At 47.3% G+C, this 15,468-nt stretch overlaps 1 protein-coding gene across 9 annotated transcripts in view; it reads right to left on the bottom strand.

The window, feature by feature from the left end:
* VRK3 (VRK serine/threonine kinase 3) overlaps window positions 1-15,468 on the bottom strand; it is a 255,863-nt gene that overhangs the window by 163,192 nt on the left and 77,203 nt on the right. For all 9 annotated transcript variants that reach the window (XR_004539198.1, XM_033941762.1, XM_033941768.1 and 6 more), the window contains exon 6: window positions 3,016-3,068. Coding sequence is in view for 8 of the 9 variants with exons in the window: in XM_033941762.1 (XP_033797653.1) it covers window positions 3,016-3,068 (53 nt within the window). In the remaining variant the exon portion in view is untranslated. The remainder of the gene's footprint in view (window positions 1-3,015; window positions 3,069-15,468) is intronic.

Here is a 15,468-nt window from a genome sequence, read left to right as displayed (position 1 = left end):
GTACTGTAACGATGGATTTTGAGGGGGTACTATACATGTTAGGGAAAAGCACCAATTCAGCTGGCCCAACAGTCAGAGCTAGTTATCTGGTTAGCAAGTGTTGCTATTCTCAACTAGCGTCCACCAGGGGAGCTCCACTATCTGAATAATGCTGCTGAAATTCACCTCTGATCTTCTCAGCACTATTGGGTACTGCTAGTGAGGTCTGGAAGCAAAGCTAAGGTGGAGCTGGAGTTGAATATTAGCCATATCCCCAAATAAGTTCCGATGAGCGGCTTATATCCAGATATTTCATGCTGGTATCTGGGTACCAGCCAGTACTGAATATTCAGGTATACGTATCTTTAATTGCTGTGGTCAGCATTTGAAGTCAATGCTGACTGTGGTGTTTAGGGGAAATGATTTTAAAGTGCCAGGAAGGAAATTTTTCAATACTATATACTGTACCAGGTTTGTCAAATTTCATTCATCAAAAGCCACAAATAGGCCAGATTTTCAGGATATTCCTAATGAATATGTACAATAGATTTGCAAACAATGTAGATAGTGGGCATGAAAGTCTCTCATGTATATTTATTATGAATATTCTGAAAATCTGGCCTTTAGTGGCCCTTGAGAACTGAACTTGAACAAGTCTGTTGTACAAATAGCTACAAATGCCAGTGATTTGCACTCTCCCTTTTTCTAAACCGCGATAGCGGTTATTAGCGCAGGGAGCTGCACTGAATGCTCCACACTGCTCCTGACGCTCATAGAGTTCCTATGAGCGTCGGGAGCAGCGCACAGCTTTCAGCGCAACTCCCTGCACTAATAACCGCTAAAAATTCCTACTGGTGATTTGGTTAATGAAGCCCTTCTTCATCTGGTCCATTGCTGTTATCACCTGCTGCCTAGGATAGCCTTGTATGGAGGAGAGACTTGCCCCTGCAGCTTCTCTCCATTCCTCCCTATTTGAAGCCAGGCAGAGTACTACAGTTTGAAGAGCCTGAGAATGCACATAGAGCCATTGGGTTCTACTTAGGCTTCATGTCTTCCTTCAAATTATGGAAAACATAATGGAAAGGGTGGCATGCTGTGAAACCAAAGATGACTTAGAACTTTAAGCAATATGACATACTAAATGCTACAAAAGGATATTTCAAAAATGACTGAATATTGACAAAAGAGCACTTTTAATTTTAATTTGAACAAGATTAGTTTGTATATGATATATAGGAGAGGAATCAAATGGTGATTTTTTTTTTACACTGTTTTGGTGCTATAGTGATATTCACCTTTTCACAGATTCCCTTTTTTGTTATTGAGAATATAGCAACTCGCTTTTCACACATTAGGATAATTTGAATAAGAATAAAATTAGTTTGCACAAAACAGCATTCCAACATCAGATATTGAAACTGTTTTCCCATTGATGATGGGGGTGCACTAGTTGATCTGTATAATTCATCAATAAATTTAGGACATTCAGAGATAGATGTACTAAAGTCAGTGATCGTCTAATGATTATCGCTAAATGGTTTCGACTGGTTTAGCGATGATCGAATTTACCAACCCAAAGCACAATATCTGCTCCATTAAAAAAACAAACCAACCAAAACACACGTGAGCCGAGCCCTCCCCCACCCCCCAGGACTAGCTGCCACCCCCCCTAATGACAACCGCGTTTCCCCAAAACCCCCAACAGAGAAACAAGAGGGATGCCCACTCCTTCCTGCCATTGGATGCCCCCCTACCCTTCCCCCCACCAAAAGGCAGGAGGGATGCCCACTCCCTCTCAACACTGGATGCTCCCTAAACCATCCCCTACCTTTCCTCTCTCCAAAGATAAGAGAGATGCTCACTCCCTCCTGCTACTGGATGCTCCCCCGAACCTCCCCATACCTTTGTCAGAAGTTGAGCAGGAGGGATGCTCAGTCCCTCTGGCTTCAAGGCCCACCAGTCTAAAATGATGGGCCTTCCCTCACTGGTGCATCATGTGATGCATTGGGGAGGGGGGGAGGCTAAGGCCCCGATTGGCTCAGGCGCCTAAGACCCCTCCCCTTAGGGGCAGAGGCCTCCGTTGGCAGAAGAGAATGGGCATACCTCCTGCTATATTTGCTACTGCAGGTTGCTGAGGTAGGAGGGAGTGGGCATCCTTCCTGTCTCTCACAGGGCGGCCAGCATTATCAGTGAGGGGGGGGTGTTCAGGGACCCATAGTTGTCATCGTGGGGGGGGGGTTGCTACGACTGTGGTCAGTAAGAGGGGTCTGCAAAACTTTTTTATAAATGGGCACAAATATTGTGTGTAGGTAACACACACAACACCTGTGTTCATTAAAAAAGAAAAAAAATATATTTTCTGCCCTGAATAGCTGACTGACAGGTTTCTCCTGCCTCTCAGCTATTCAGGCTTCACCTACCAGCTCTACGCATGTGTGAGAGTCGCTCTCACAGCGATCCATTGAACGAGAGAGATGAGGATTACGGTAAACCTCCATGGGAGTGTGTGACATAGTGGTTAGAGCTACAGCCTCAGCACCCTGAGGTTGTGAGTTCAAATCTCATGCCGCTCCTTGTGACCCTGGGCAAGCCACTTAATCCCCCCATTGCCCCAGGTACATCAATTAGAGTGTGAGCCCACCGGGACAGATAGGGAAGCATACTTGAGTATCTGAATGTAAACCACTTAGGTTATAAGTGGTATATAAATACTAAAACTAAAATAAATAATTTGCATGCAAACTTGTTTGTACATCAATTACTCTTTTAGAATCAGCCAAAAATCGGATCACAGCAGACACAAGCAGTGTTACTGACCCTGTTTAGTGCATCTAGCTTGCAATGAAGTCACTCTGTCCTGTTGTACAATTTGTTAGTACATGACTCATACTCACAGAAGCCAATTTTCAAAATTATTGGAGCGCTAAACCTAATGGAAATTACTTTTCTCTGGACAAAGACAAAGAGTTTGTTCAATATTAGGGGTGTTCAAGCACCCTCAGTATTCACAAAGCAGAACCCTATGCTCATACTTACAAGCTTCAGAGAATACTTTTGCTTTTCAAGAGATATTCCAGATGCCGACTGTGCTGCAAATAAAAGGGAAAAAAAAGGTATTTCACAATGCACCGTTTTATATTCTGCACTGCTTTTCAAAATGCACTTTGCAGGTAGGGTAGCAAGAAGCCATGTTTCTCTGGAGATCTCTCGACAAGGCAATGAAAGAGCCAAAAGACAGCTAATTATGAAAAGAAAAAAAATATTAAAAGTTTATATTCAGTATTAGTATACAAGCCTCTAAATGAAAATTTGGAGTGTGCTCCCCGAAAGTAAAATAGCTGAGATACAGGGGGGGGGGAGGGCGGGAGGGAATGAAAGGTCTACTCTTTGAGTAATCTTCCTGCTATTCTACCCACCCCATCTCTTTCCCAGGTTTTCTTCCCACCTCATCCTTCTCTAGCCCTCTCCTCACCTGGCTAGTTCCAAGCAATGCTCCCTCTAAGGATTGGCTGGGTGTATGCAAATTTTTTTTATCATGTGAGTGTCAAGTTCTAAAAACCTTGTTTTGTGTGAGCAACAATTTCCAAAAACCAACAAATTTTCCAGATTTGAAAGTATTTTTTAAGCAATCATGTAAAATATATGAATGATACTCATAGAATGTATGAGCAATTGCTTATGTGATCACCTTAGAAAAACATAGGTTCCAAGTCATAAAAGGAGGGGGGGGCCTAATGGTTTTCATCCTGGAGCTTCTGCCCAGAAGTGGAACCCTGTTACCATCTTTCAGTGGCAGAGAAGCAGAAAAAAAAATCTATACAGGGCCTATGAGCCAGTGTACACTCACAGCTCCAGCCATTGACCACTCCTTCTACACAGGCTTCCTGTTACCTAAGAACTCTGTGCCCCTCGTATATACCCTCTCACCAGCCCCCACCATGTCTTATCTATTACCTCAAAGTCACTTTTCAGTGGCAGTGATATCGACTCTGGTCAACAATTCCAGGGGAAGGATTCTAGGGTTTCAAGTTTATTAAAATCTTATTATACCGCCAAATCAGACTTCAAGGCGGTGTACATACAATATTAAAAGTACATGTATTTAAAAATTACAGAGTACAGTGGAGGTATATCGTATACGGACTTAACAGTACAAGGCTAATGGACGAAAAGGTACAGGGGGAAAGAGGTAGAAATATATCACAGTCAAACCTCGGTTTGCGAGTAACGCAGTTTGCGAGTGTTTTGCAAGACGAGCAAAACACTCCAGCAAACTTTGATTCGCATACCAAGTATTGCTTCGGTAAACGAGCACTTACTCGCGTGTCTATATTTCCTCTCTGTGTATGCAGCGGCGACACCGATAGACACTGCAGGGCACAGAAGGCAAAGGCTGCTGTGGACAGGGCCTGGCACAGCTCCAGAGGCACCCGAGCGGCACATGGGGGGGGGGGGAGGCAAGGCCTGAACCGCTGCTGTCACCAGAAAATGAAGGGCCGGGTCAGAGCACGCTGCGGGTGCCCACACGGCCAACCCCCTCTCAGTGAGGGCTGTCGAGCTACCGGGTGTCCACGCAAGGCCACTGGAAGCTGCTGCCAAGCTGTAACAATATGCGGAGACACCGGCACCACCTCAAACATTGCTGGAGTCTGAGAACAGGGCGGTCGCGTGGATGCCTGTCCTCCTGCCAGCTGCGCACGCGCCTATTCAGCCGCTTCCCATCCAACTGCGGGGCACTGGCAACCATAAGAGAGCTCGGGGCTGCTGCCGTTGCACCATTAGGGCAATCCTGCGCTTTCCTGAACTCAGGCGGGTGTTGGGATGCTAAAAGGCTACCACTGACAATAAAGGACCCCGCTGGAGGACCTGTGGTTATTAGAGGCAGAGACGCTGGCAGCCGGCTCGTTGGTGATGCTTCACGGAAGACTGCTAATTCCTGGACTGCAGGCGACAGTGGTGCTGGCACTCCACCATGCCACACACAGTGGAGCTCCCAACGCTAGAGAAGCTAGAAGTGAAAGAAGTGAGTCAGGCGATGAGGGAGGTACAGTAATCGGTCTCATTTGTTCTGGCTTCTTTTGGCTAAGGAATTGGGTTTAATTTCCTCTGCAGCTCCTTGTGACTCTGGGCAAAGTCACTTAACCCTCCCTCTTCAGCGTCTACTTACTATCTATACCAGTTTTTGAGATGTGGAACGAATCGTCCGAGTTTCAGTTATTTTTTATGAGGACATGTGCTTTGACATACGAGTGCTTTGGATTACGAGCATGCTTCTGGAACGAAATTATGCTCGCAAACCATGGTACCACTGTATTTATAAAGAAAGAACAAGTGGAATGGACATTAGGGAGGGAACCGATACCATGAGAATCATTCAGATTCAAAGAGATAGCGTCCTTAGCAGGACGGTTAAACATTAAAACCCCTTACTTCAGCCATGCAGAAGCTGCTGAATATTCATGGGTCAGCAAACTTAGCACAGCATTACATGATTTGACATTCCAATTATTATAAGTGAATACTGAGGTGTAGAAGTTTAGCTGTTAATTGTCAATTGACATTTAAGTTGCTCTTGTCAAGTTAAAAAAAAAAAAAAAATACAGGGCCTGATTACTAATAACATGCTGGGTCAGACCAAAGGTCCATCAAGCCCAGTATCATGTTTCTAATAGTGGACAAATTCAAGTCATATCCAGTAGATTCCCCCAATTCCACCTTAATAATGGTTTATGGACTTCCCCCAGGAATTGGTCCAACCCCTTTTTAAACGTGGCTACACTAACAATTTTTCCCACATCCTCCAGCAACAAATTCCAGAGCATAATTATGTATTGAATGAAAAATAATATTGTCACTTTGATTGACTCCTGCAAAGCGATCATTGTGTTGGCGTAACTCTCCTCGGTTATGGTTGTCTTGTGCAACATGAACTCCAGAAGCAAAAGTCTTTCATCATCCCAGAAGACAGTTACCATGACTTTACCTGCAGATTTTTCTGTCTTGATCTTTTTGTGGTGACTTGTGCTTCCACTACATTGACTTCATTTTGGACTCAGGATCTCTGTGATAGTCTGTGATAGACTGAAGTCTCATCTCCAGTTAACAAACACTGAAAAAAATTCACTTGGCATCTCCCAAGTTGTTCTGACAGCACTGCAGCCTTGAGGCCTTCTGACAGCACTCTTGGAACCAATCTTGCACTAAACTTGGACATACCAAACTTTTCATGAATTATTTTCCAAACTGTACCTGCCGAGATGCCTATTTCTTCAGCTATTCGTAAAACCTTAATTTGTCTGTCTGACAAAATTTAAATATAAACTTTCTTGCACATTTCTAAGGAAGTTGCTTCCACAGGTCAACCAGTGTGAGGGTCATCTTCAATGGACTCTCTACCCCACTTAAACTGCTTGTTCAAAAATGTTAACTTTGAATGATGATGGGGCAGATTCACCATAAATTGCAGTCATGGATCTCCTTTGGCTTTTTCCCTCCTTTTACGAGAAATTTTATCACTGAACAGTTCTCCAAATCTAGCAGTTTCTTAGTTGATTCTTACGAGGATTCTCCTGACACCGTGTCTCATGGACTGTTAGACTTGCTCTGAGCTACAACTGTGCATTAGTAACCTTGAAATATATTACAACATGCACAGACTTATTTCAAAATGCTTGTTACTTTTTTTTTTTTTCATACTAAGGTAGATAAATTACTGAGCGCCTCTTGTATGGCCAGTAGGAAAACAGAGGTATTGATGCCTTTGTATAAGGCTCTGGTGAGAGACTTCATTTAGAATATTGTGTACAAGTCTGGAGACTGTACCTTCAAAAAGATATAAACAAGATGGAGTCGGTCCAGAGGAAGGCTACTAAAATGGTCAATGGTCATCATAAGGCTTATGGAAACAGACTTAAAGATGTATACAGGAGTGGGAAGGAATGGAAAAAGAGAAAGAGAAAACAGGGCATGCTAAATGAGAGGGGGCTTTAGTATCTATACTATACTATCAGAGGTATTTGTCATAAGACATATGGGGACAGACCGACTTAAAGATCTCAATTTGTATACTTTGGAGGAAAGGTGGAAGAGAGGAGAGACGTTTAAATGACTATATGACATAAGCGCCTGAGCCAAATCTATTTCATTTGAAAGAAAGCTCTGGAATGAAAGGGCATAGGATGAAGTTAAGGAGGTGATAGGATCAGGCGTAAAGCAATGTTACTTACCGTAACAGTTGTTATCCAGGGACAGCAGGCAGCTATTCTCACTAGTGGGTGATGTCATCCGACAGAGCCCCGATACGGACGTCTCACAAGCATGTCTTGCTTGAAGAAACTCAGAAGTTTCGAGATGCCCGCACCGCGCATGCGCCAGTGCCTTCCCGCCCGATGGTCCGGGTGTGTCTCCTCAGTTCAGGTAGCTAGCAGAGAAGCCAACCCAGGGGAGGTGGGTGGGACGTGAGAATAGCTGCCTGCTGTCCCTGGATAACAACTGTTACGGTAAGTAACATTGCTTTATCCCAGGACAAGCAGGCAGGTATTCTCACTAGTGGGTGACCTCCAAGCTAACCTCAATGGGATGGTGGGAGAGTTGGCAACTTAGGAGAATAAATTTTGTAACACTGTTTGGCCAAACTGTCCATCCCTTCTGGAGAAAGTATCCAGACAATAATGAGAGGTGAATGTATGAACCGAGGACCAAGTGGCAGCCTTACAAATCTCCTCAATCGGTGTCGATCTGAGGAAGGCTACAGAGTCCGCCATTGCTCTGACCTTATGGGCTGTGACCTTACAGGGAAGGGGTAATCCAGCCTGGGCATAGCAGAAAGAGATACAAGCCGCCATCCAGTTGGAGATGGTGCGCTTCGATACAGGTCGTCCCAACTTGTTCGGATCAAAGGAGACGAAAAGTTGAGGTGCAGTTCTGTGTAGCTTGGTGCGATCCAGGTAGAAAGCCAAAGCACGCTTACAGTCCAGAGTATGAAGAGCTGATTCTCCAGGATGAGAATGAGGCTTTGGAAAAAACACTGGAAGAACAATGAATTGGTTGAGATGAAATTCAGAGACCACTTTAGGCAGGAATTTCGGATGAGTGCGGAGGACAACCTTGTCATGATGGAATACTGTGAAAGGTGGATCCGCCACTAAAGCCTGAAGCTCACTGACCCTGTGAGCAGAAGTGAGGGCCACTAGAAAAACTACTTTCCAAGTGAGAAACTTTAGAGGAGCCTTGTTGAGAGGCTCAAAAGGAGGTTTCATAAGCTGGGAAAGGACAACATTGAGATCCCAAACCACTGGAGGAGGTTTGAGAGGAGGATTGACATGGAAAAGTCCTTTCATAAACCTGGAAACCACAGGATGAGCAGAGAGAGGTTTCCCTTGTAGAGGCTGATGGAAAGCCGCAATAGCACTCAGGTGGACTCGTATAGACGTAGACTTGAGACCAGACTGAGACAGGTGGAGAAGATAGTCCAACACAGAGGATAGGGAGGCTCGCTGAGGCTCCTTAGAATTGGAAACACACCATGAAGAAAATCTAGTCCATTTTTGGGAGTAGCATTGTCGAGTAGCAGGCTTCCTGGAAGCCTCCAAGACATCCCTCACCGCCTGGGAAAACTGGGGAGGAGTTACGTTGAGAGGAACCAAGCTGTCAGGTGGAGAGACTGCAGGTTGGGATGAAGCAGAGATCCCTGATGCTGAGTAAGCAGTGAAGGAAACACTGGAAGAAGGAATGGCTCCCTGCTGCTGAGTTGAAGTAGAAGGGAGAACCAAGGTTGTCTGGGCCACCGAGGAGCGATCAGAATCAAGGTGGCATGGTCGGACCTCAGCTTGACCAGAGTCTTTTGAATGAGAGGAAAGGGAGGAAACGCATACAGAAAGCGATTCCCCCAATCCAGCAGAAAGGCATCTGCCTCGAGATGATGAGGAGTGTAGATCCTGGAGCATAATTGAGGCAGCTTGAAGTTGTGGGGAGCCGCAAAGAGGTCTATCTGAGGCGTCCCCCACTGTGCAAATATCTGATGAAGGGGCTTGGAATGGAGTGTCCACTCGTGAGGCTGGAGAAGACGACTTAGGTTGTCTGCCAAGACATTTTCCTTCCCCTGAATGCAGACAGCTTTGAGGAAGGCATTGTGGCGAACCGCCCACTCCCAGACTCTGAGAGCTTCCTGGCAGAGGGAGGCCGAGCCCGTGCCCCCCTGCTTGTTGACATAATACATGGCGACCTGATTGTCCGTGCGAATGAGGACCACCATGTCGTGAAGCAGATGTTGAAAAGCTTGAAGAGCATTGAAGATGGCTCTGAGCTCCAGAAGAGTGCGAAGACCATCCAGATGAGCTCCCCAGGCATAGGTCGATGAATCGGTTGTGAGCACCTTCTGGTGGGGAGAAGTGTGAAACAGCAAACCTCTGGATAGATTCGAAGAGGTCATCCACCAAAGTAGAGACTGCCGAAGAGCAGAAGTGACTATGATGTGCCGAGTCAACGGATCCGACACCTGAGTCCATTGAGAAGCCAGGGTCCATTGAGGAATTCTGAGATGGAGTCTGGCAAAAGGCGTCACATGAACTGAAGAGGCCATGTGGCCCAGGAGGACCATCATGTGTCTTGCTGAGATGGACTGGCGAGAAGACACAGACTGGCAGAGATGAAGAAGAGCATCCATGCGCTGAGGAGGAAGGAATGCTCTGAGTTGAATGGTATCCAGGACCGCCCCGATGAACGGGAGAGACTGGGTAGGCTGTAGATGAGATTTGGGGAAGTTGATCTCGAAGCCCAAACTCTGCAGGAAGTAAATAGTGGCCAGGGTCGCCGAGATGACCTCTGGAGCCGAGGGGGCCTTGATGAGCCAGTCATCGAGGTAGGGAAATACCTGAAGACCCCTGGTCCGGAGTGCAGTGGCCACCACCACCAGACACTTCGTGAAGACTCTGGGAGACGAGGACAGGCCGAATGGAAGCACTCGGTACTGCAGATGTAGATGTCCCACCCGAAATATGAGGAACTTGCGAGAGGCCGGATGAATGGGAATGTGAGTGTAGGCCTCCTTGAGATCTAGAGAGCATAACCAGTCGTTCTGCTCGAGGAGGGGATAGAGAGAAGCAAGGGTCAGCATGCGAAACTTCTCCTTGACCAAGAACTTGTTGAGGACCCTGAGGTCCAGAATGGGTCGCAGGTCGCCCGTCTTCTTCGGGACAAGGAAGTACCGGGAGTAAAATCCCCGGTTGTGCTGGTCCACAGGGACCAGCTCGACGGCACGAAGCCGGAGCAAAGCTTGAGCTTCCTGAAGAAGAAGGGCGGTCTGAGTCAAGGATACTCTCTTGGAGGGTGGTCCGGGGGGACCCGATGGAATTGCAGAGAGTACCCTTCCTTGATGATGGTGAGGACCCAGAGATCGGTGGTAATAGCCGTCCATCGATGGAAAAAATGATGGAGGCGACCCCCAATGGGGAAAACAGGGGATGGCAGAACGAGATTGGTTATGCTCCCTAAGAGAGAGTCAAAAAGGCTGAGTAGCCTTAGGGACAGTAGATGGTTGAGGCTTCTGCGGAGCCTTTTGTGGAGGCTGGCGTTTTGCAGGCTGCCTGGCAGCTGAAGCTTGCCTCGGAGTGTAACGCCTCTGATAGATCAAGGGCGGTCTGGCAGGTCGAGACTGTTGAGGCTTAGGCTTAGGCCGAAGAATAGACAGAAAGGATTTTTCATGGTCAGAGAGCTTCTTCGTCACAGTCTCGATAGACTCGTCAAATAAATCTGCTCCCGCACAAGGAACATTGGCAAGCCTGTCCTGGAGGTTCGGGTTCATGTCAATGGTTCGAAGCCAGGCCAGATGACGCATGGCCACGGAGCAGGCAGCAGCTCGAGCTGAGAGCTCGAAGGCGTCATAGGAGGACTGCATCAGTTGAAGGCGCAGCTGGGACAGCGAAGCAACAACTTCCTCGAACTCGAAGCAAGCCTGAGATTCAATATAAGGTGTGAACTTCCGAAGCACAGGCAGGAAGAACTCCAAATAAGATGCAAAATGGAACGTATAATTAAGAACTCTGGAAGCCATCATCGAGTTCTGGTATATCTGCCTGCCAAACTTGTCCATGGTTCTGCCCTCGCGCCCCAGAGGCACCGAGGCGTACTCCTGGGACGGATGAGACCGCTTGAGGGACGATTCGACCAGCAGGGATTGGTGGGAAAGTTGAGGGCCCTTGAACCCCTTGTGATGGACCGTGCGGTATCGGGCATCTAACTTGCCGGGGACCGCAGGAATGGAGTATGGCGTCTCAAAACATCTCATGAACGTTTGGTCGAGAAGTTTGTGGAGAGGCAGGCGAAGAGACTCCGCAGGAGGATGAGGCAAATACATGGTGTCGAGGTATTCCTTGGAGTACCGTGAACCGGTGTCCAAGGTAATGTCCAGGTCATCTGCCATCTGCCGGAGGAAGGAAGAAAAAGACAATTGATCCACCAGCACCGACCTCCGAGAGGGACTGGACGAAGTTGAGGCCTCGGGATCCAAAGAGACCTGGGATCGACAGGGAGAATAAGAGGTGGATGGTTCCTCATACTCCGGTCCCTGCGGAGGGGACATGTCTGATGAAGAGTACCCCATGCGTGGCTGCTTCTTCTGCGGCGAAACCTCCGAGTGCCTCGAGGAGTGCCGCGAGGAATGCCTGGACTGATGCCCCTCCCGGTGTCTGGAGGGGGATCTAGAATGACTATGCTTAGCATGGTCCCCCGACGCCTCTAGCGAGCAGATGGGACTCGAGGCCGTGGAGCGAAGAGGCGGGAGATTCAACGCCTCTCGAGACGCAGCCCAGGCCTGGTAGGGAGTGCGGAAGAACTCTTCCTGCGACTTGCGATGCCCAGGACTTCGATTACCTGAAGAGGGATTCCAGGCCTCTTCGAACAGAGGCGTGATGGGCTCTAAAGGGGGCATATCACTGAAGGAGGCCCGCCTTGAGGGACCGGCCGCCATACGTCGCTCCTTCTCGCCAAGCAGCAAGGTCGACCGGCGAGGAGGAGGGGGTGGTCTGCCCCCCGGGATCGGTACCGGGAGGTCACCCTGGATGGTGGCAATCAACTTGGGCCCCATGGTTTGCATGAGCTCGACAAATTGAGCCTCCAAAAGGGACCGCAACGAAGCCGCTATGGAGGGATCCGCACCGAAAGGGGGTCCTCCAGCACGGTCTTCGCGCTCCTTCGTGGCCGAGTGCTTTTGCTTTGAAGCTTTCGGCACCTTGATAACCATGGGTGGAATTGGAGAAGGCGGTACCTGAACCTGAGAGACGGAAGGCACCGGCGCCGAAGACGGGTTGTAACCGGGACAAACAAAGCCGGTTTCAGGAGACCCGGAGCAGCAGGGGCGGTGGTGGGCTTTGCATGTGAGGGTGAAGCACCAACCGAAGTCGAAGCTGAAGGGTCTTGCACAGCTTCCATCTTGAACATCAACTCCCACAAAAAACAGCGACGCTTAAACGCCCGCGCTGTGAGTGTGGAACAAGGCCGGCACGATTTCGGGAAATGTTCCGGACCAATACACTGCAGGCAGCGTCGATGCGGGTCCGTCAGCGAAATCACGCGCTGGCACTTGCTACACTTTTTAAAACCGGTGATTGGCCGGGACATAGGCCGAAAAAGCTCCGCCGCGAGATCGAAGGAGCGGGGCCTGAGCCACGCGGCCGACCCGGCCGAATCGCCGGAAGAAATTTTTTTTTTTTTGAAAAAGAAATAAAAGAAATAAAACACATGATAAGAGTAAAAGAAACTCAAACCCGCGGCTATGGAAGGCAAAAGAACGGGAGTTCAGTCAGCGCAGAATCGAAGTAAGACTTCTCAGCTCCGCGGAAAGAAAAGAACTGAGGAGACACGCCCGGACCATCGGGCGGGAAGGCACTGGTGCATGCGCGGTGCGGGCATCTCGAAACTTCTGAGTTTCTTCAAGCAAGACATGCTTGTGAGACGTCTGTATCGGGGCTCTGTCGGATGACATCACCCACTAGTGAGAATACCTGCCTGCTTGTCCTGGGATAATTTAAAGAAATACTTTTTTACAGAAAGGGTGAGATAAGCATGGAATAGTCTCCTGGTAGAGGTGGTGAAGACAAAGACTGTCTGAACTCTAAGAAAGCATGGGACAAGCACACAGGATCTCTTAAGGAGAGGAGGAGATGGTGGATGGGTAGACTGGATGGGCCATTTGATCTTTATCTGCCATCATGTTTCCATAAGATGCAAGTAAAGAGTACTGAAGCAGCAGAAAACCATATACTGTATACTCTAATAAGGATGAGAGCATGATACTGAAACAGGACTTTAAAAAGACAATACTGATCTATACAGTGTATGCTATTTGAAGTTGATGATTTGCAGATGCATTACCTTGGAATAGTTGACATATGCATAGACTGAAACTGGTAGTGCTGGCCAAGAAAGGCAAATCTCAACAATTTCTGATGTGGAGGCCAAATAAGTATGTGGAAGAACGCCTCCTTGAGATTCAGAGCATTCAAGAATTCATCCAGGCAACCCTACTACTTAAAATACTTCAGCTAAAAGAAGGGTCTCATAGTTGGGGGGTGAAAAGGTCAAACAGAATGCTAGAAATGATTCAGAAGGGGATCACAAACAGATCTGAAAAGGTTATCATGTCATTATACTGGGCCATGGTACACCCCCAGCTGGAATACTGCGTCCAACACTGGTCACCGTACATGAAAAAGGACACAGTACTACTCTAAAGGGTCCAAAGAAGAGCGACAAAAATGGTTAAGGGACTGGGGGAGTTGCCGTACAACGAAAGGCTAGAGAAGAGAAGATTGAGAGTGGACATGATCGAAACATTCAAGATATTGAAGGGAATTGACTTAGTAGAGAAAGAGATTGTTCACCCTCTCCAAGGTGAAGAGAATGAGAAGGCACTCGCTAAAGTTAGAAGGGAAAAGATTCCGTACAAACATAAGGAAGTTCTTCTTCACCCAGAGAGTGGTAGAAATTTGGAACGCTCTTCCGGAGGCTGTTATAGAGGAAAGCACCTTTTAGGGATTCAAGGCAACACTGGATAAGTTCCTACTGGAACAGAACATACGCAAGTAAGGCTAGATTCAAATAGGGCACTGGTCTATGACCTAAGGGCCACCGCGTGAGCGGATTGCTGGGCACGATAGACCACTGATCTGACCCAGCAGTGCAAATAATATGTTCTATCCTTTTGAGAGATTTGGGGCTAGTGACTGCAGTGCTTGGGATGGTCTTATCAATCTTTTCTTCAGAAGAATTGGATTCCTAGAAAGGGAAATTAGCCAGAGTGTTTATTTCCAGGTATATTCTGTTTTTCAAACTTAGCTGAAATGCCAGACCATTGTGTCAGTTTGGCATTTTTAATATTCATCTTTGGAGATAGTGGAAGACAAGAAATGCTTCAAAAACTATAAATATTAAGGGGTCCTTTCACTAAGCTGGGTTAAAAAGTAGTCTTGGGATGCCGTTACTTAGGTCTTTCCTGTGCATAAGGCCATTTTTAGCACAGCTGGACTATGGTTGATTTGTCATTTTCTGAATTATCATTTCTACAGCACAGCTAGGTGTACACAGCATTGTGCATTAAAACATTCAATAGACAGTCCCTGCTCAGTAGTTAATTGCTATGCATTAATATTGCCATTAGGGCGTGGCCATTAACAAAAATTAACACATGATCCCTTACCACCAGCTATTTTGTAGGCAGTCAAGGTTCATTCACTAATCAGCGCACTGTAATTCAGACATGCTCACTGACTAGCGCAGAATACAGAGTTGCACAGGGACAGAAATCCCACCCATCCCTGCCAGGATCCTCTCCGTCCCCACCAGGATCCTCTCCGTCCCCACCCATCCCCACAAGGAATTGCCTCCATCCCCGCCCGTCCCCATAAAAAGCAGCAATTACTTCTGACAGGATCATCAATTCCACAGTTTCTTTTGTGTTTGCGCTGCTGTTTTCCTTGTAGAATCTCTTTGGTGGAACCCTTTTTTTGTTTTCTGTTCAGGTAATTAACTTATAAACCCCCTCTTTTACTAAGGCTGACGTGTCCATTATATTATATGGACGAACCCTGCTTCCAAAGCCTTCCATCCCCATGGGAGTCTCGTTGGCTAGAGGGGGATCCCCGTGGGAGTCCTGTGGGCCAGAGGGGGGTCCCCGTGGGATTCCCACGATCCCCGTTCCTGTGCAGACAGCCACTCTCTATCCCCAGACATACCCCCCATGAAAAATGTAAATTTGTTGGCATGTGTTTTGTACATGCAGATTGCAAAATTACTGTGGGATGCCTCAGTACCTAACACAGTAAGCACGCTTTAGTGCTTACCAATGCTTAGTAAAAAGACCCTTAAGAGTTTTGGATCGTGAAGTATAGATGTACAGTAAAACTCAGCATGGTGGTAGAAATAAATGAAGAATTGAGGTACTGAAGTCAGAAGGCATAGTAGAACTAGAGTGCGGACTCCAAGAAGAGGAGTGCA

The sequence above is a fragment of the Geotrypetes seraphini genome, chromosome 4 (genome assembly GCF_902459505.1).
Source record: "Geotrypetes seraphini chromosome 4, aGeoSer1.1, whole genome shotgun sequence".
Classification (NCBI taxonomy): domain Eukaryota; kingdom Metazoa; phylum Chordata; class Amphibia; order Gymnophiona; family Dermophiidae; genus Geotrypetes; species Geotrypetes seraphini.
The sequence above is the reverse complement of the archived record's forward strand: the minus strand, read 5'-3'. Positions and strand labels throughout refer to the sequence as shown.